Genomic DNA, 20,922 nt, shown 5'->3' on the forward strand with positions numbered 1-20,922 from the left:
GGGCTTCCCTGGTGGCTCAGAGGTTAAAGCGTCTGCCTGAAATGCAGGAGACCTGGGTTCGATCCCTGGGTCAGGAAGATCCCCTGGAGAAGGAAATGGCAACCCACTCCAGTACTCTTGCCTGGAGAATCCCATGGACAGAGGAGCCTGGTGGGCTACAGTCCATGGGGTTGCAAAGAGTCAGACACAACTGAGCAACTTCACTTCACTTAACTTCATACAACCATCACCCAATCTATGCCATAAACATAAACATAAACATCACCTCTAAAAGTTTTCTCCTGCCCTCTCTTGTTGTTATTTGTGATAAGAACACAACATAAACTCTACCCTCTTAGCAATCTTTTAAGTATACAATACAGTGCTGAGTATTCTCACTCATGCTTCAAATTTTGTTGATCACTTGCTCCTTGAGATTTTCTCCTTATTTATCGACTCTGATTCCATTTCTATTCTATTGCTTCTAAGTCCTTTGTTGAATTTTATTTGAAAACTTTTTATGCAGATCTAGTTTTCTCTTTTCCATCATAACTTTTTACACTACAGATTTATATTCTGAGCCAGGAGTCGATGTACATTTCTCTAAATTTTTATGCATGGCTTCAATCACCAATAGTCTATATCCTTCCCCCAGCTCTGCATCTCTCCATAATTTCCCATCTGCATGGCCACAAAGTACCCAGGATATAGACTCTCCAAACCTAGCTCCATCATCCTCACTTCCAGATATGATTCTCCTTTACTCGCTAGCATGCATGCTAAGTCGCTACAGTCATGTCCGACTCTTTGTGATCCTATGGTCTGTAGCACACCAGGCTCCTCTGACCATGGGATTCTCTGGGGAAGAATACTGGAGTGGCTTTCCATGCCCTTCTCCAGGGGATCTTCCCAACTGAGGGATCAATCCTGTGTCTCTAATGTCTCCTGCACTGGCAAGCATGTTCTTTACCACTAGTGCCAACCAGGAAACCCCTCTCTAGAATCCCTCCACATTTAAGAAGCCTGCTCAACATCTTCAAATGGCTCTTTCTCACCCTCACTGGATGCAAAATCTTATCAATTTTATATTCTAAAATTTAAAAAAAAGTTTTAATCTATTTACTCCCTTCAATTCTTTTGAAATATACAAGTTCAAGTCTAGATTTGTGCAATGGTGCATTGCACATTTGTGCAATGTCCTCTCTGCCTTTGAACGTGTTCTTTATGTCTCATGTCACTTCACATTTGAAAATCCTTCAATTCATTCCCAAACACCTAGAGGTAAACTATATTCTCTTTTGAGTCTTATACAAAGACTGGTCCTCAGTGGCCTGTCATACTGTCTAGCTTCATCCCCAATCCCACTTTTCCGCATGTGATCTGTGCTCCAGCTGCTGTACTTGTATGTCATTAATTATTACTTAGATTCTTTTGATTTGGCATTCCTGCCATTCCAGAGCAGGTCTCTCTTAACCGATGAATTTTACCTGTCTCATTTTCTATTGCTAGCAACAGATTAGTTCAAGCTCTCACTCTTCTGAGGAGCCTTCCCTAAATTGATATGAGTCAAGTATATTTCTCCTCCCCTAGAACCATCATCCCCTATGTTTAGCACTGCTATAGCATCATTAGCACTGAGATGCCATCACTTGTTCTCAAAATCACCTCCTCTTCTTGCCTTCATTAATTATGGAGATTGTATATTTCATTAGTATAATCTCCACATCTAGCCTAGCACAGCATATGACATGCTGTTAGTTTCTTTTAACAGTTGAATTTATGTTGAAACAGTAACTTTCAAAGCGAAACAGGATTCTTGTAATCATCTTATTCATTCACTTCTTTGATATGCATAATAAAGCCTTGTTCTGAAAGTCTGGATTTACTCAGGTCAAAAGATAACATAGTATAAAAATCAAGGTTACCTGTCCAATGTTCCCTCCCCTGTTTCCTGATACTTATATATATGTCTTACAAGTATGTCTCAGTTGTTGCCTTGAGCCAGTAATACATTATATGGTTCATAAGTATAAGATCCCTTAAATCATTATGGAACAGGAAATAAGCCAACTATTTACCCTCTTTTTAATGATGTATTAGCTGCTTTACAGAAACTAACATACTTTTGATTGTTCTGAAATGCTTCCCCGAGATTCTGTTGCTCATATAGAAGAGTGATTGCGTGTGTCTGTTCTTCAGTTGTGTCCAACTCTTTGTAACCACGTGGACTATAGCCCGTCAGGCTCCTCTGTCCATGGGATTTTCCAGGCCAGAATACTGGAGTGGGTAGCCTTTCCCTTCTCCAAGGGATCTTCCCAACCCAGGGATCAAACCCAGGTCTCCCACATTGCAAGTGGATTCTTTATCAGCTGAGCCACAAGGGAAGCCCAGAAGAGTGATTGTTTAGCAATAAATGTCAAATATATTGATGCCACATCCTTTTCTTCTTAAAGTCAACAATGTCTCCACATTTCTCTAAATACGAAGTCCACAGTTATTTACCCAAGAGACTGTAATATCTATGTCTTATTGTGTCTAATCTCATCTCTCTACTGCTCATTCCCTAAGTTGGAGTTAGCCAGTCTTTCTTGGAAGAAGAATGCAGTCAAACACAGATTAGTTCAAATCTCAAGAGCTTTATATGTGTTACTCCTTCACCATGGACACTGCCCCAAGCTCAAAAGTCACATGCAAGCATATGTGATGGTCAATTTGGTGGGATTAGTCCTGGTTTATTTTTAGATACTGGCCTGTTCTTCCTCAGAGAGTTCTTCCCTCACCCCCAATCTAGGTTTAACACTACACTCAAGTACAACATTCTTTAATAATCCTCATCACATTTTATAGATGAATATTTATTTGTATGAATGTTGCCTTAATGTCAGTGTCTCCCATAATACTTGCATCATTCACCACTATATAAACAATGCCTAGCATGGTGACCAGAACTGCGGATATATTTGATAAATTTTGAATGAATATGACCTAGTTTTCAGCCTTTGTCAAAATAAACTCAGCTGGCAAATATCATATGATATTGCTTGTATATGGAGAAAAGGGTACCATGAACTTAACAAAACAGAGTCACAGAGGTAGAAAATAAAGTTATGGTTACTGGTGGTAAGTAGGGGGATAAATTTGAAGATTGGGATTAACATATACACACTACTATACATAAATCGGGGCTTCCCTCATAGCTCAGTTGGTAATGAATTCACCTGCAATGCAGGAGACCCCAGCTCAATTCCTGGGTCAGGAAGATCTGCCGAAGAAGGGACAGGCTACCCATCTAGTATTCTTGGGTTTTGCTTGCCAAGGGAAAGAATCAGCTGGTAAAGAATCCACCTGCAATGTGGGAGACCTAGGTTTGATCCCTGGGTTGGGAGGATCCCCTGGAGAAAGAAAAGGCTACCCACTCCAGTATCCCGGCCTGGAGAATTCCATGGACTATATAGTCCATGGGGTCGCAAAGAGTTGGACGTGACTGAGCGACTTTCACTTCACTTCATACACAAATTAGATAACTAACGCTGCTAAGTCACTTCAGTCGTGTCCGATTCTGTGCGCCCCCATCCCTGGGATTCTCCAGGCAAGAGCACTGCAGTGGGTTGCCATTTCCTTCGCCAGTGCATAAAAGTGAAAGTGAAGTCGCTCAGTCATGTCCGACTCTTCGCGATCCCATGGACTGCAGCCTACCAGGCTCCTCCGTCCATGGGATTTTCCAGGCAAGAGTACTGGAGTGGTATAACTAATAAGGACCTACTATTCAGCACAGGGATCTCTAATACTCTTATAGCCTAGAAGAGAAAAGAATTTATAGAAGAGTATGTATAACTGATTCACTTTGCTATACACCTGAAACTAACACAATATTGCAAATCAACTATTCTCCACTAAATATTATAAAAAAAAAAATGAAAATAAAGCTATGGTTATAAATAATGAAAACCAAAGAGAAGACTATGGTAAGTTAGTATATTTTAATGATTTATATTTTATATTATTTTATCTTTTATTGTAGAATAGGACTGAATACTGTATACCTTTCTAACGTCTATAAATATAGTGACAAATAAGCCATATAAAAGAAACAATCCTAGAGAAAAAAAAATGGATGCCATTTTACTTTGCGATTCTTGGAACAAATGCCTGGTATTTTCTTTATGAAATTTAGAAAAAGTAAAAACTGGATGTATTTGAAGACCCTCTAGGCTTAACTTCCAACTAAATACTTTTGTTATAGGAGGTCTGATGCAATTAAATGTTCACTGGATTTTTAAAAAATCAATAAAATTATGGAACAGATTTCCTGAGAATAATACCTATGTTGAAAATGATAAGTTTTCTTAGGGCCAATATGTGTTGAAAGAAAACAGTCCATAGTTAATTATGAAGTGTGATAGATTTTTCAGAATGTATATAACTATTTTTTCATATTTTGGAGAATATTTAGATTTTCATTTTTACTTCTGCATGAAAATATTGAATCATGGTAAAAGAATACTATTATATATATATATACATACATATATATATATAATATTAACAAAATTATCTAATCCAAAGCTTTTTTTGTGTAAAGAAAAACCTGCAGTAAAATGGCAGACAAAGATAATAAAGACATCTCTTACTATAAACAATTGTAAATGTAAAGTGCAATATAACTGAGAGAGAAATATTCACTGTAATTCACTAAATGGTAATTCAGTGAAAGGTAATTTACTGGACAAAGGAAGGAAGAGATTTTCACCAGGAAAGTCATTTCCAACTGTCAGATAGTCAGATGACTTTGGGGGAAATTAAACCAGATACAGGCCATGAGCACCAAGGTTAAATTTTCCATCTCCTTAAGATTAGAAACTATGACTTTCAGTCCCATCAAGGTATAAAATTAGAAAGGAGATGTCTTAACAAAGCAAGACTACTTGAAAATAAACTCTATGAAATGAAAATTGGAGTATCTACCCACTAGCTTAAAGAAAAACAGCAAGGAAGCTTGTGGTTGGTTAAAAGGTCTTGGTAGAAAAATAACAATTCCTGTGATAAACTGAAATTCAAACTAGCAGACTAGAAGAAAGGTATACAAGATTCATTTTTGTGCTGCTAGTATTCTTTCATTGTTGTTTTCATTTAAAAGAATGGTTATGAATCAATAGCTAAAAATTAAAAGTTAATATGTATTTAACTGAACCTCTTCTGTAAACCTGAAATTAACATGATGTTATAAATCAATTATACTTTACTTAACAAAAAGAAAACAAATTAAAAACAAAAATAAAACATATTAATATTTAGGAAACCAACAGGTTGTCAGCAAACAAAAAAATAAATGACTCTCTGTGGATCTCTCTCAAGTTATATTTTAGAGTAATTCCATCAAAATCCTCATTCCCACTTATCACATACTTATTGAAGACAAGTGAATATAAAATTTTTAAAGGCATACCATGATCAAATTTCCATGACAGTGGATAGACAAAAGAAATACGCAAATTAACCAAGAAGAAATGAAAATTATAATTTGATCAAGATTTTTAAACAGTTGGTTGGCAATATTTAATACTTAAGAGGAAAAAATGGTCAAAATGAAAAGACAAGGTATATATAAAAGAGACAAAAGGAACCAATGTAAAGCAAAAATTTTAAAATATGTTCAAGCTAATATTCATATTTAAGTCAAGTGGTTGTTGCTCAGTCATGTCCGACTCTTTGCAACCCCATGGACTGCAGCCTGCCAGGCTCCTCTGTCCATGGAATCTCCAGGAAAGAATATTAAAGTGGGTTTCTGTTTCCTTCTCCAGGGGATGTTTGCAATCCAGAGATCGAACCCGGATCTCCTGCATTGCAGGCAGATTCTCTACCATCTGAGCCACAATTTAAATAAAAAAATATATTAATACTCAACTATTCAACTTGGTTGAAGAAAGTATTAGAATCCTAAAAGTGAATATGAGAAAAATTATATCAAATAGAAGTTTCAGAATGAAACAATAAAAGAGGGAGAAGAAAATTCAAAGAAATAATGGATGCTGTATTTCTATAAAGTATAAAAATCCTAATAATTACACAAAAAATATTGATTTCAGTCTACTATGGGTTGAATTTTAAAGCAATAAAATCCACATGATGATGTTCTAACCCCAGTACATTATTGAGACAGAGTTTTTATAGAGGTAATGTCCTAAAGAAAAAAGGAAATCTGGACACAGATACTCATGTAGTGAGAACACCATGTGAAAATGAAGACAGCAATCTACAAGCCAGGAAGAAAGGCTTGGTAAAAATCCTTCCATCATAAACATCAAGTCCTCATTATAATTTCCGGAGAAGGCAATGGCACCCCACTTTAATACTCTTGCCTGGAAAATCCCATGGACGGAGGAGCCTGGTGGGCTGCAGTCCGTGGGGTCTCTAAGAGTCGGACCACGACTGAGCGACTTCACTTTCCCTTTTCACTTTCATGCATTGGAGAAGGAAATGGCAACCCACTCCAGTGTTCTTGCCTGGAGAATCCCAGGGACGGCGGAGCCTGGTGGGCTGCCGTCTATGGGGTCGCACAGAGTCGGACACGACTGAAGCAACTTAGCAGCAGCAGCAGCAGCATTATAACTTTCAGAGACCCTTGGCCATTTTGCCTTTGTGGGCCTTTTTCTTTTCTCAATTATAATGATAAATTCTATTTGCAATTGTATTGATATAAAGACTAATAGAGTCAATTATATTCATTTTCATATTTTATTCTGATCTGAAAGTATATTAAGACATTTTCCTGAACTCTTTCAGAATTTGTGGACATAATGATTATGCCATCTTAAACTAATAGACCTTGTAGCAGAGGTGAAAAATGTGTCTAGACATTGCCAAATGCTCCCGAGGGTTAAAGTCACTTTTGGTTTAGCACCACTGATAACACTTAAAAACACATACACACATATTAACATACAGGTGGGTACGTTTGTATAGTACCATCAAGTGTACATGGTGAACAAATTCATAGATTATGCCCATAGTACTGCTTTATATTGATGATGTTTAAAAATTTTCCAGCACAGCATTAAGAAACACTATATATAGTGAGTGCTAATGCTATTACTTTCAACATTTTTATTGTTGAACAATAAAACATATTGTCACTTTTCTCTAAAACTAAAGTGAAACTTAGTGAAATCTGATTTCTTTTAGAAAAGATATAACAGGTTCTATATCATTACAAATTAAATGAAGTATATGCCAAATCAAATTTCTCTTTTGTGCACCCAATTTCTTTTAGGACTGGACCTAAATAGTTAAATTTCCATGATGATTATTGAGAAATTTATAAATCCATATGCACCTGCACACCATGAGTTAATTTCACATGACATCATGTCATCACATTGTCACCTACACAAAATTAAAATGTCATGTTTTGATATAAGAAGTTTTCCATTTCAAAGAAGTTATGGTAAAAAAAAACAAACTTTCATAAAATCATCATCTTGACAATAAGATGACAATCAGAACCTTTTCTTACTGTTCATTTAATTTTTAATTCAGAGTTCATGATGACATTAAAACTATCTTTTTTTTTTCTGTAAATCCTGAACCTTCCCATTCCTTTTTACATGATTTATTCTCTCTTGAACCTCAAAATCATTTATTTAATTTGAAGTCACAGTACTTCATATTAAAAGAGATTTGAAGGCTCTCTTTATAAAGACAGAAAAAATAGAGAGTAATGGAAGTAATGGTGATGATCAGAGGGGAATTTCATGCACTATATACTAGAAACTGATTTTCATTAAAGAATTAGATATCTTACAATTTGTTCTTTGGCACTGCCATAACTAATCCCCCTTCCCATGAAGAGATCACTTAACTGTTTCAAGCATTGTTGGTTTCCATTATTTGAGGAATCTGACAAGATGATTTCTTAATTCCTTTATGCCACCAGAATTCCTTTCTTACTCTCTATATGCTTGCTATGGTTGTTTTTGCTTTGTTTTGTTTTAATAAAGCAAGTGGAGAATAATTGCCTAGAGTCTACCCTTTATTCGCACATATTGCCATTGTTTAGTCACTAAGTTGTGTCAGACTTTTTTGCAACCCCATGGACTGTAGCCCGCCAGGCACCTCTGTCCATGGGATTTCCCAGGCAAAAATGTTGGAGTGGATTGCCAATTGCTCCCCTAGAGATCTTCCTGACCCAGGGATCAAACTTGTGTCTCCTGCACTGGCTGGAGGATTTATTACCACTGACTCACACACATAGGACATGGGTAAAGAGGGGATTGAGAGGTAGAATTTTAGTAACTAAATTCTTTATAGAAGCAAGCAATAGTTTCTACATGATACAGTTTTTAATCTGGAAAAAAATGTTAACAGTCATAAGAACATACACTATAAAATGAAGAGAAGTGAATATGGGGAACATAATACATTCGTTCATCCTGAAAAAAGTCTAGTTTCATTAACTTTTATCATCAAAGATATGTTTAATGTTAATAAGGCCCAAATCCTAATGCTATATTGTTAATAGATTAGATATCTTAGCTCAAAACAAGCTAACACGGAGGAACAGTTTTTGGTCTTACCTTTAATTTGATTGATTCTATTCTATTTTATCATATGTTTTATCCTATTCTCTTTAACTACCAGATAATACAATATAGATAATATACAATTAAAGATACACTGAAGTAATAAACATAGCATCTTTTATCTCTCATATAAGAATTTTTGGCTATTTAAAGAAGTCATCTTAATATTTTTAAAGTAAAAATTTTCATATTACACATGTAATACATATTTTTTATGTATTTATGGAGCAGAATACCTAGCTAATCACAAGCAATTATCACTTGAAATACATGAAGCTCACTGTCAGTGGTTTTATAGTAACAAACATTATTTCCAATATGTGCCCTCAGTTAAATTCTAACAGTTACACATATTGAAATACTCCTAGAGTATACCAGGAAGAGTCAGTATACTTTCAACTACAACCTGCACACTAATTATTCTATTGGTAAATATGAGACATATATGAAATACAGTCAATAGCTAGTGATCAAAATATGATATCATATGTATTTTAAATTATAGCTTTTGATCTCTAAAGCAAAGAATTCTACTTTTACGCCATGTTTTTTATTCCATAAGCAACATTTTCTAAAATATGTGATAAACTATAGATATTAAGACATGAAGAATGCATTTTTTAATCTCCTGGCACTAATTCGGAACACTAATATTTCAAATTTCAGAAAAATTCAAATCAAATAAAAGTGTAGTTTCAACTAAAGGAATGTAAAAAATGATCAAATTAAAATAATACATTTCTATAAAGCAAAACTTATAAACAAAGTCAAAGGGTAAATTGCAACTGTTAAAAAACATTATTGGTAATATTGCTGGCAAAGATTTATTGCATCTATTATGTAATTATTGACTAGTACTGATAAGTTTAAAAGAGTAACAAAAGGGCCTAAAGAGTCAGTTAGTAAATCCATGGCTAATTCATTTCAATGTATGACAAAAACTACTGTAATGATGTAAAGTAATTAGCCTCCAACTAATAAAAATAAATGGAAAAAAAAAAAAAAGAACAAAAAAAAAAAAAGGAATATTCATGTCCCCTCAACTACAAAAATGTGATCAATTTCATTCATAATAAGACAAACGTATATTGAAAGTACATAGAGATGCAATTTTTCACCTATTTACAAAATTCAAGTCTTATAATCCCATTTGTTGGCATTGCTATAGAGAAATAAATATTCTTACACATCACTGACAGAGATGTAAAGTACACTACCACCTATGGAGGAGGATAGGTAACATCTACCAAAATTAAAGATTTTTTTATTTTTAAATCAGAATTCCACTCTGGAAACCTCTCCCTTCAGGGACATCTATACCTTTGCTAAATGATGTGCATACAAAGACATTCATTACAGTACTGCCTGCAATACAACTAAACAACAGCAATAACAACAAAAATGCCAAGAGCTAATAAACATTCATTAAAATAACCTTGGGAGAGGGCATGCCAGTGAAAGAGGTGAACTTAAAGACCTCCTCAAATTCACACTTCCATAAAAGAAATGTTTGATGACAGAGATTTTTGTGTCAATAATTTCAAATAATTATCACAACCATTAACAAGACTACAAAAGGCTATACTTTATAGAGCCCTTTCCAGTGAATTACCACATTTGAGCATTACAATAGGCACTGAGATAGAGTTCTGTGTAAATGAAGATGAAAAGGCCCCATAACCTGCTTCCAGAGTGTTCACAGTCTACTAGGTGAGGCAGCAACCTTGAAAACGGGTTCCAAATATTTTCTGTAAATGGTCATTAGTAAACACTTTAGACTTTGTGGCTCTTACTTTCTTTCACTGCTTCTAGATTTTGCCATCATAGCTTGAAAACAGCTACATAAAATACATAAATGTGAATCTAGTTGTATTACAAAAAGACATCATTTTTAGAAACTGAATTTGGTTCTGTGCTATTTCCATGTATCACCAATAATACTTAAAATTTTCAATAGTTATTATTATTATCTATTATGCAAGCAACACCAGCATAACCACAGACAGTGGTTTAACTGACCCACAATCTAAACTATAAACCAAACTTTATAACACACTTGAATTAGAAATATAAAACAATATTTCTCAGTGTTACATGTAAGGAACTAGAAATGGAAGAAATCAAAGACACTCACCAGTTGTAATACAGATAAAAAGAAAAGAAACTCTAACTCAGACTCCGCTGTTTACTGAGTGATTCTCATTATCTCATGAAAGCAATGAGTCTACCCTAATGATGGGTGTCATACATGGCCTGCATTTTAGGATGTGTGTGATATTTTATATAAAATTAAATTCTTAGTTATAATGGAATTCATTTAGCTCTGTTCAAATTTTGAAAAATAAAAGATGATGATCTATATCAGTTATATAATTTTTGGAAATGAGAGAACACTTTTGTTGTAAAGCTATAATTACATTACCATATAGGTTTTTTTTTTTTTTTTCTGGGAAGAAAGGACTTACTTACTAACAAATGTGCTATTATAGCTTCCTGACCCTAAACTTTCAAGTGTTTTAAAAGATCTTTAATAAATCAATGAGTTCAAATCCAAGATATATATATATATATATATATATATATAGATACATAGACACACACTACGCACAATAATTTTGGTATTTAATTTCTCATGGCTTTTACATTCTGAAAAATGTATGAATTGTCAATTACGCATACCTGTATATATGTATAATTGCATATATTTAAAATATAGATGTTGTATACATAATACATGTGTGTGTATATATATACATATATATATACTATTTACCATTAGAACTGTCCTTAGCCTTATTAAAAAAGAAAAAAAAAAAACTTATGAGTGAGTAATGTGTATTGCCCAATGTCAATAAAATAAGTTCCCTAGTAATAAATCCAATCATTGGTAAGAAAACTCAAAGAAAATTTTAAAAATTATAAAAGAAGTTGGTAAGTATCAAACAGTTTGGCTTGAGCTCTTACGAGCAGTTTCAGATGTTCCGTAATGTGAAATATAACAATAGATATACAAAATTATAATCCAGAGATTATGGATGATAGAAACAAACTGATAATGTAGGAAATGTATTAATAATATAACTGTATTGTATGATTATTATTTTATTTTTGTTGACAAAAATCCTGCGGACATTTCTGTGACAGAGAGGGGTAAAAAGGAGATCATTTTCAGATCTTTGGATGTGTTCCCTTCTCATGCTCATAGAAACTGTAATGATTTTATCTTCTACTCAGGAACACTTTGAAAATATATGGTTGATTCATTATGAATGTATTTATATGTATGTAATAATGTATTTATTTTATTTAAATATAAATTATTTTCTCTAATAAAAATAACGGGGCTGGAGCACATTATTATAAGTACATATGTGTTGTTGGACATTGAAAGTTGTTTTTTTTTTCAATTTTCACAATCATGTATGTGTGTATGTATATACATTTGTAGAGGGTGATGTATGAGGGGAATGAGCCTATACAATCAAGTTAGAATTGCTCACAAAGGCAGACAAAAATTGAGAAAGAAGATTATGAGTAAAGGGATACAAGTCAGATAGGGAATAAGAGGACCATACCTAAAGGGTGTGACCCTTTAATTTGTCTGTTAATACTATTAGAATGGACCCTGATTTCTTCAGAACCTTCACAAAGGAACAGTTTCCCAGCTCTCACCACCTCCTGGTGGCTAACAAGCTCTCAACCATATGTTCACTGGTACCCAAGCCCAGAAAGATTATTTGTAACTAAACTACTGATTGAGATTTCATCTTTTACTAAAACTAGGTAAACCATCAAAAACTGAGAAGCTATCTGATCTTTCTCTTCTTCTTTCTAGCAAATTTGATTTTGATTTTTAATTAAACTAAAATGACAAAAAATAAACACAACAAAATATTTTAATAACATATATATATATTTTTTTCCTTTTGGAATACTCCAAAAAAGAAACACTTTTCTGTTACTTTCCCTGTCCCCCTCCTTTTCAAGGAGTGAAAGGGTTATAGAAAAAAGATTTTGAAGTTCATAACAAAAATAACTCTACAGTAATTCATTATGTTATGTTTTTACTTTAAGTATACTTGTTTTCATTTACTTTATGGAATACACCATAGGGAAAACATGTAGGATAAAGATAAGGGGTTTTTCTTCTTGTTTTGATATGCATATCAGAGAATGATAGAGTTGTTCCAGATCGTTTTGTGCTTCATATTCTGACTCCATAGCTCCTGCCTTGTATGGAAAATACAGCTGCAACCCAGATCCTGTTGGATGAGGGATGGAACAGATGGTTGTGCTACTGCACTGCCTACACATTAGGGAAGCACCCTGGCTTTGGATGGAGTACTTTTTTTTTTTTAGCACTAACAGTGCTAAAATGAAAATAAATAGTCAAGCAGGGAGATAGAAGTCACGGAGCCTGTAGACATGAAGGTTCTACTGCTGTGCTTGCTCCTTTTCCCATAGGTACTGAACCAACCTAAGTGTGGCTGCTTGCCAGCCATCAGTAATTTATCAGAAGACGGTCTCCCCACTTCCCATGCTCTTCTTTACCCTGGAGCGGTGATAACGCGTGCTTAAACTGCCCCTTATTACTGAGCGCACAATTTCCTAAAGGGTTTGACCAGCCATTAAATTGTCTTGCTGTATGTCTGAGAGAAAGGAACATTGGTCTGAAGTTCCTGATCATTTTATCAAATTCATTCTTTGGGGATTTTAACAAAACCTATGCATTGAGTATATATTTAATCTACATTTAAAATATAATTCTATGTGTATGGAAATTAATTTGGGGGTTTGATAAAATATCCATGTGCTTTTAAATGCTGACAAATTCAAGTGCAGCCTTTGTAACAATTAACAAAAATATATTAGAAGTCATAGAGTTTCTTAGCTTTATGTACAACAGCAGTAGATTAAAAAAAGAATCTGTAAATATCAATGTGCCAAGAAATGACATGATGAATTCTAATATGCCTTCACGGTGCTAAAGACAAAATTACTGAATTATGTCTACATTTTTGTGTAGAATTATGTCTACAATTGTGTCTACTGAAAAATGTTTACATTTTACATGAGAGAACAGAAAGAGTGATACGCTGGTAAAGAAAATTCAGTGTAGTACATGTGAACTGATGTTTAAGGAAATGTGCCATGCTTGGTGATGCTCAGATTTTATAATCATTATTTCAAAATATTCAGAATAAGAAATAACATTCTATAACATAATTTACTTGAAGTTCCATATCTCTTCAAATCCAACTCCAGCTCCACCCTCATCTCACCCCTCAATTTCCCAGAAGAGGAAAAAACAAACAATAAACAAAAACTTACTTTTCCAACATACTGTGGATCTGGTCCCATATGTTCTTCTAAAACAAAGAACTGATTCCAAACCCACCCCCTTTTAGGACGGTGGTGGACTTCGGTTTCACCTTCGATGTGTTTGGTTTGGTTTCTGGTCCCCTTGATGGAGCTGTGGTGAGTGGCCCCATAACACCTCTGCACAAAACAGAGACACACGAGGACTGGGCAGATGCAGGAGGTGCTCGTAATTTTCATTGTAAGAGAACTTTCCAGTTCACAGCCTTCTTGCTTTTCCTTGTCAGCTACAAACGCCTAGTGAGCATTCGAGAGAGAAGCCAAAGCATCTTCTGGAAGGACAGTCCGAAGAAACTTGTTTAGCATGTCCATGATTTAACAGCCCATCAGGGAAAAGTCAGGCTACATTTACATCCTGAAACACTTAGAGGACCAAAGCCGTAGTTGTGTGTTTCTAAGTCTTCACAGGTGGTGAACAGGGGCAACCATTTTCTACCTGATAGAAAGAAAGAAAATTATATACATTACAAAACATGCCAATTTTAAGTATTTGCTCAGAATACAAATTATACTGTTTTGCAGGGTGATGCTGATAGACGAAGAATATGTGCAAGTTCTTTTGGAAATAAACATAAACATACACAGTCATGCTTAAGTCTGCACATGGTATTTTTACATGGATATACATATTTGTATTTTAAATCTCAACTTTACACATATAGATATATGTATATATTTAATTATTCAAAACAACAGAAATGCAGTCCTAGAGAGCTTAAAAATTGACCATGAATATATGCCTTACAAAATGTGATCTATTAGGGATTCCACACTAAGTGCACATTTTTAATTTTGTTTTTGTGTTTATTTTGCTTTTGTTAGATGTAATACAACTTAATATATAGATCAATCACCTATTACGTATGACTCACAGAACTTCACAGAATATTCCCTCAGGTTGAAAATTTTTCACAAACTATCACAGCAATCAAGTAGGTACTTAAAATCTTTAGTAAGCAAAATAGAAGAAAGAAAATGGCTGAAAAAATATATGCTATTGAAAGTCACTCTACATCTGGGATAAGATTAGCACAACTGAACAAGTAAGAATATCAATGACTGAATTCTAGCTTGCTTGGATTTTAGTAGGCCTGGAGATGATGCTCTAGAATGCGGTCTTCACCTTCAGGCAAGAGAGATTCAAGCTTAGAATGACACTACATAATTCTAGCAGCAATGCAAAGAGAGGTACAATATAAGGGGGAAAAGATGGTGGCAAAAAGAACAGAGGGGGAGATACTTTGCTTTTCAAATAAGGAATGCTGAGGACTTGAAATTAAAAGGAATGAAATCAAAAGACACTTACTCCTTGGAAGGAAAGTTATGACCAACCTAGACAGCATATTAAAAAGCAGAGACATTACTTTGCCAACAAAGGTCCGTCTAGTCAAGGCTATGGTTTTTCTAGTGGTCATGTATGGATGTGAGAGCTGGACTGTGAAGAAAGCTGAGCACCGAAGAATTGATGCTTTTGAACTATGGTGTTGGAGAAGACTCTTGAGAGTCCCTTGGACTACAAGGAGATCCAACCAGTCCATCCTAAAGGAGATCAGTCCTGGGTGTTCATTGGAAGGACTGATGCTAAAGCTGAAACTCCAATCCTTTGGCCAACTCATGCAAAGAGTTGACTCATTGGAAAAAACCCTGATGCTGGGAGGGATTGGGGGCAGGAGGAGAAGGGGACGACAGAGGATGAGATGGTTGGATGACATCACCTACTTGATAGACATGAGTTTGAGTAAACTCTGGGAGTTTTTGATGGACAGGGAGGCCTGGCATACTGCTATTCATGGGGTCACAGAGTCAGACACAACTGAGCGACTGAACTGAACTGAACTGAATGGTTATTCCATCTAGTAAAAAACATTAGATGTATCACTTTCTCACTCCATAAAGTTCACCTTTGCAAATCAGAGCAAACTGAAATGTAGATCTAAATGAATTACAAGGTGGTTGACATAAAAATATAAATGGTTTAAAAAACTGAGTATAAATAATCAATCATGGCATAATCATTTTTCTCATTTGGGAAAAATGTTGACACTAAGTAGGGGGATGAAAAAATTACAAGACCCAGAGCAAGGTACTTTTCTCTATCAGTGTCTCTCACCATGGGCTCCTCTGGTGGCTCAGATAGTAAAAGAACCCGCCTGCAGGGAGACCTGGGTTTCATCCCTGGGTTGTGGAGATCTCCTAGAGGAGGGCCTGGCAACCCACTCCAGTATTTTTTCCTGAAGAATCCCATGGACAGAGGAGCCTGTTGGGTTACAGACCACAGGGTTGCAAAGAGTCCTACACAACTGAGTGACTAAGCACACATATCTCTTCCCATAATTAGAGTTAATAAAAATTCTTACTTCACCAATTGTGCAAGAATTATACTGAATTTGAACTGAAATTTTATTTTAGTTGCTACTGCTGCTAAGTCGCTTCAATCATGTCCGACTCTGTGCAACCCCATAGACGGCAGCCCACCAGGCTCCTCCGTCCCTGGGGTTCTCCAGGCAAGAACACTGGAGTGGCCATTTCCTTCTCCAGTGCATGCATGCATGCTAAGTCGCTTCAGTCATGTCTGACTCTATGCGACCCTATAGACAGCAGTCCACCAGGCTCCTCTGTTCAGTTGCTAGAAAATATAAATTGAAATCTGCAATATTTTCAAGGGCAAAGACACATTTTGATTGATTTAAATTAAAATGACTCAAAAACGCTTCTAACACATTTAAAAAAAGGAGTAAATACCATACTAAACCCAACATGGTAAAAGCAATGGAAAGAAAGTCCAAAAACAGAGATTTTCTCTTTTTTTTTTTTTTTGACAACTTATTTACAATGTGCACTCACATGAAACATCTAATTTTGAGTCTCAATTTTCTCATTTGTGACTTGAATAATTTATTTGAATAGTCTTCCAGTTTATCTAATAAATTATTTGAATCAGTTTTATTTTTAATTTATGAAAAGTTTCTTAATTTGGGGGACTTCTCTGATGATCCAGTGGCTACGACTCCACACTCCCACTGCAGGGGGCCTGGATTCCATCTTTGGTCAGGGAACTAGACCCTCATGCCATAACTAAGCTCCAGTGCAGCAAAATAAATAAATATATTTTTAAAAAACTTTCTTAATTTTCAACTCGTGCATCTCAAAAAAGAGACTTTCTTCTTAGAAGTCATGTTGATTAATATATAGAAGGTGTTGCTTTCTTAATGTCTTCACACCATTTGGTGTGATTTTTAAATGAAATTAACATCTTTGCCCTTTATGCCAAGTTGTTTAACAAAGCATAATTCATGAGTAGAAGGTGAAGAAAGTGGCTTTTGCAAGGCATTACAGATACATAGAATGAGTGATTTCTTTGCAATAATTATCTTGTATGGCATCCCCAAAGTACATAAATGCAATTTAATGTACCTATGTATTATTTGTTTCTGAATCTCTATTATGACAATTATAAGAAGCAGTAAGTGAGGCCCCATGGAACAAAAGAGCAAATGTAAACATCACGACTGTACTTGTGAAAGTAACTTCATTTACTACATAATGAGAGGGCAGAAATCCAAATGTGAAAAGTGTCTGTTCTATTTCAAGAAATCCACCCCTGTATAGCTTAGAATTAAAATGTGAATAATAATAAATAAACCACTGGTTGAAAACAACACAATAGAAATACATTAGAGCCATTCGCTATTTTGTTGTTGCTTTTTAACTAAGCAGCATTCAAACACCTTTCCTACTTGCCCGGAACTCCCCAGTATATGAAATGTGATCAACAGAACCCTAAGCCTAACACCTGAAGGGACAAGATCTCTTAGTTAGAACTTGCATCAGTGGCATGTGCATGTTAATGACAGGCTTCAATACCCTGGAGCAGATGACTGATGGATGTAGGGACAGATAAGGCATTTTTCACAGCAGTGGTAAATGACTTAAGGGCCAGATGGAGTCATGGTGAACTTAGCGGCCATGATGGTAAGAGTTTGGTGGCCGCTGCATGAATTAAGGGTCACTGCGGCTGCGTAGTTTCAGTGGCGAGTACCTGACGTTGTTTCTTACTGCCTAACTTCTACTGGTTCCTGTGCGGTGTGTTGCCTTAGTTGCTCAGTTATGTCCGACTCTTTACGACCCCATGGGCTGTAGCCCACCAGGCTCCTCTGTCTATGGGATTCTCAGGAAAGAATACTGGAGTGAGTTGCCATGCCCTCCTCCAGGGAATCTTCCCAACCCAGGGATCGAACCCAGGCCTCCCGTACTGCAGGCCGATTCTTTACCATTTGAGTCACCAGCTAAGCCCATGAATACAGGAATGGGTAGCCTGTCCCTTCTCTAGGGGATCTTCCCAACCCAAGAATCGAACGGGGGTCTTCTGCATTGCAGGCCGATTCTTTACCAGCTGAGCTACTAGGCAAGTCCCTATTGGTTCCCACTTCTTGCCAAACCTGACTTTTAAGGTCTTGCACCAGTTTTGATGGCTACATAATATTATTGCAATAAACTGTTCTGTTGCTTTCCTTGGTCAGAGTTGGTTTTTGCTGTTTGATAATGTAAACATTCTCTGATAAACGCCGAAACACTGTCAGAATCCTCTAAACATGAATACAGCGTTACCTGCACTAATGTGACATGCGGACTAATTGAGATGATTCAACACTGCCTCCAGAAACTAGTACCCCTGCTCCCATAACTACTCTTTCTTCTGTAGTGAAGTTACTGTGCTGAGTCATGACCTCAAATGCTCATTCTGTAGAAAACTATCTGTTTATGAGTAGTTTATTCTCGGAGCTTCACATCTGTCATTTAATAATAAAAACTTTCATTGAATCATCTTTAAGCATGCTCAGCTAAATATTTGAATTTATGATTTAATCGCTGAGTATCATTTAAGACTTTTCTTATGCTGACTTTTGTGAGCATCACCCAAGATTCAATAATGGGCCATTTACAGATTTTAAGTATAATCATTCCATCAAAGGGCTTGGTGGAAGAACCATTCTCAAAGAAAAATGCTATCACATTTATTCCACATGTATTGCTTTTAACTTGGACCTTTGACTGGATTTTCTTTCCTGTTCATTCTCAATTTATAAATCTGGAAAACCAAAGAAGTCTAGAGAATACTTCTGTTTATTTTTTTAAGAAGATTTCTTTGCTCCTTTTCTTGTTTTGAAAATGTCTGTAAAATATACACTGTCAACTTTATTTTATGAATGCATCTTTCTATTTTCTGTATGTGTGGAGTTATGTAAGATACTATTTCAAATGTTCAAAAAGCCTAGAATTATAATTGCTACCAAATTCTAAGCTTTAGCATCACATATTACTAGCAGTAATTGATCTGACTTTGCATGTTTAAGGAGAAAATGTCAAAGAAGATAAAGATTGACGGAAAGTTCATAATTTTTGGATTTTTTTTCATTGCAGATATACAAGGACATCTTACATGGAGAAACACAATTTAATGCTAATTTGATGTCCAGTGGACAGAAGGGGGTCTTTTCAGCCATCAAACCTGCAAACCCATTGGATGAGAAGGCTGTTCTTCATAAGAATGTGATGCATCTTGAACATGATGTAACTTAATTTTTCAATGGTAAATTATTAAAATCCATACTGCCAGGCAGATTTAAACATAAGGAAATTTATATTTGAATTCTGGGGTGCTTATATAAAGCAAAAGTTACAAAAACTGAACAAAACCTAGTTTCAGTTTGATAAAAATAAATGTACCACTATCTATCTTTGTGTATGTGTATTTATATGCACATATGTATTTACTTACCTATCTACATTCAGGATATTGTGTTCTATGCATGCTTAGTTGCTCAGTCATGCCCAGCTCTTGTGATACCATAGGTTGTAGCCTGCCAGACTCCTGTCCATGGGATTCTCCTAGTCGTCACATGACTGAAGTGACGACTGAAGGAATACTGGAGTGGGTAGCTATTTGCTTCTCCAGGGGATTTTCCCAACCCAGGAATTGAACCCTGGTCTCCTGCACTGCATATGGATTTTAAACCAGCTGAGCTACCACCTTAAGTTATCTGTGGGTTGGTATTTACAGGCAAAACAGCTGCTGCTGATAAGATGCATTCTCAGATATATATCTGACCCTGGAACTGTTGTTTCCATCTTTTTCAGAACAAGTGATGAATAATATCGGTAGCATTCTCTTGTTCTAAGCCTAGTTCTTAATTGCCACTGATACTGGCTTCTGAATTTTGGTTTTACCTACCTCTCCTCTAGAAATGGCAATCCACTCCAGTATTCTCACCTGCAAAATCCCATGGACAGAGGAGCCTTACAGACTACACTCAATGGGGTTGCAAAGAGTCTGACACGACTTAGCGACTAAACCATCACTGCTATTTTTAATTTTACTATTTTTTCCATTAGTGTTTTAATCTTCCTTAATTGATAAGTTATCTGATTAACAACTAATTTTACTTGTCTCTTTAAGTGTCAACTTAAGCAGCTCTTGTTTATAGTCAAAATGCAAATACTCATAGATCGCATGACATTGTAGAGAACTTCATCTAAATTAGTGGCAAGTTTTATTTCCAGGTTGGCTCCCAAATCAATATTTTCAATTTCATTCTGTCCATTTCAGGACATAGTCCTTCACAGTCCCAAGATTTGCATATGATAAACTGCATTTACTTAAAGCATACATATTTATTTTATATTTAAAATATGTGTATTTCAGAGGTAAAGAACAGACTTTTGGCTCAGTGGGAGAAAGAGAGGGTGGCATGATTTGCGAGAATAGTATTGAAACATATATTACCATATGTAAAATAGATAACCAGTGAGAGTTTGATGTATGACACAGGGCACCCAAATGAGTGCTCCGGGACAACCTGGACGGACAGGGTGGGGAGGGAGGTGGGAGGGTCTTTCAGGATGGAGGGGACACATGTATGCCTATCGTCGATTCATAGTGATGATTGGCAAAAAAAAAAAGATCACAATATTGTAAAGTAATTAT

The 20,922-nt window shown here is 35.6% G+C and overlaps 1 protein-coding gene and 1 non-coding gene across 7 annotated transcripts in view; one reads left to right on the plus strand and one right to left on the minus strand.

Moving 5' to 3' along the window:
• The window catches only part of CDH18 (cadherin 18), a 1,188,046-nt gene that overhangs the window by 359,147 nt on the left and 807,977 nt on the right, over positions 1-20,922 (minus strand). For all 6 annotated transcript variants that reach the window (XM_070476511.1, XM_070476510.1, XM_070476512.1 and 3 more), the window contains one exon: positions 13,890-14,373. In XM_070476511.1, coding sequence (XP_070332612.1) covers positions 13,890-14,117 — 228 coding nt within the window. In that variant the 5' untranslated portion in view covers positions 14,118-14,373. The remainder of the gene's footprint in view (positions 1-13,889; positions 14,374-20,922) is intronic.
• On the plus strand, positions 6-78 carry TRNAF-GAA (transfer RNA phenylalanine (anticodon GAA)). The gene has a single exon. It is a non-coding gene; the product is annotated as a tRNA-Phe (tRNA).

This window comes from Odocoileus virginianus, chromosome 14, assembly GCF_023699985.2.
Source record: "Odocoileus virginianus isolate 20LAN1187 ecotype Illinois chromosome 14, Ovbor_1.2, whole genome shotgun sequence".
Taxonomy (NCBI): domain Eukaryota; kingdom Metazoa; phylum Chordata; class Mammalia; order Artiodactyla; family Cervidae; genus Odocoileus; species Odocoileus virginianus.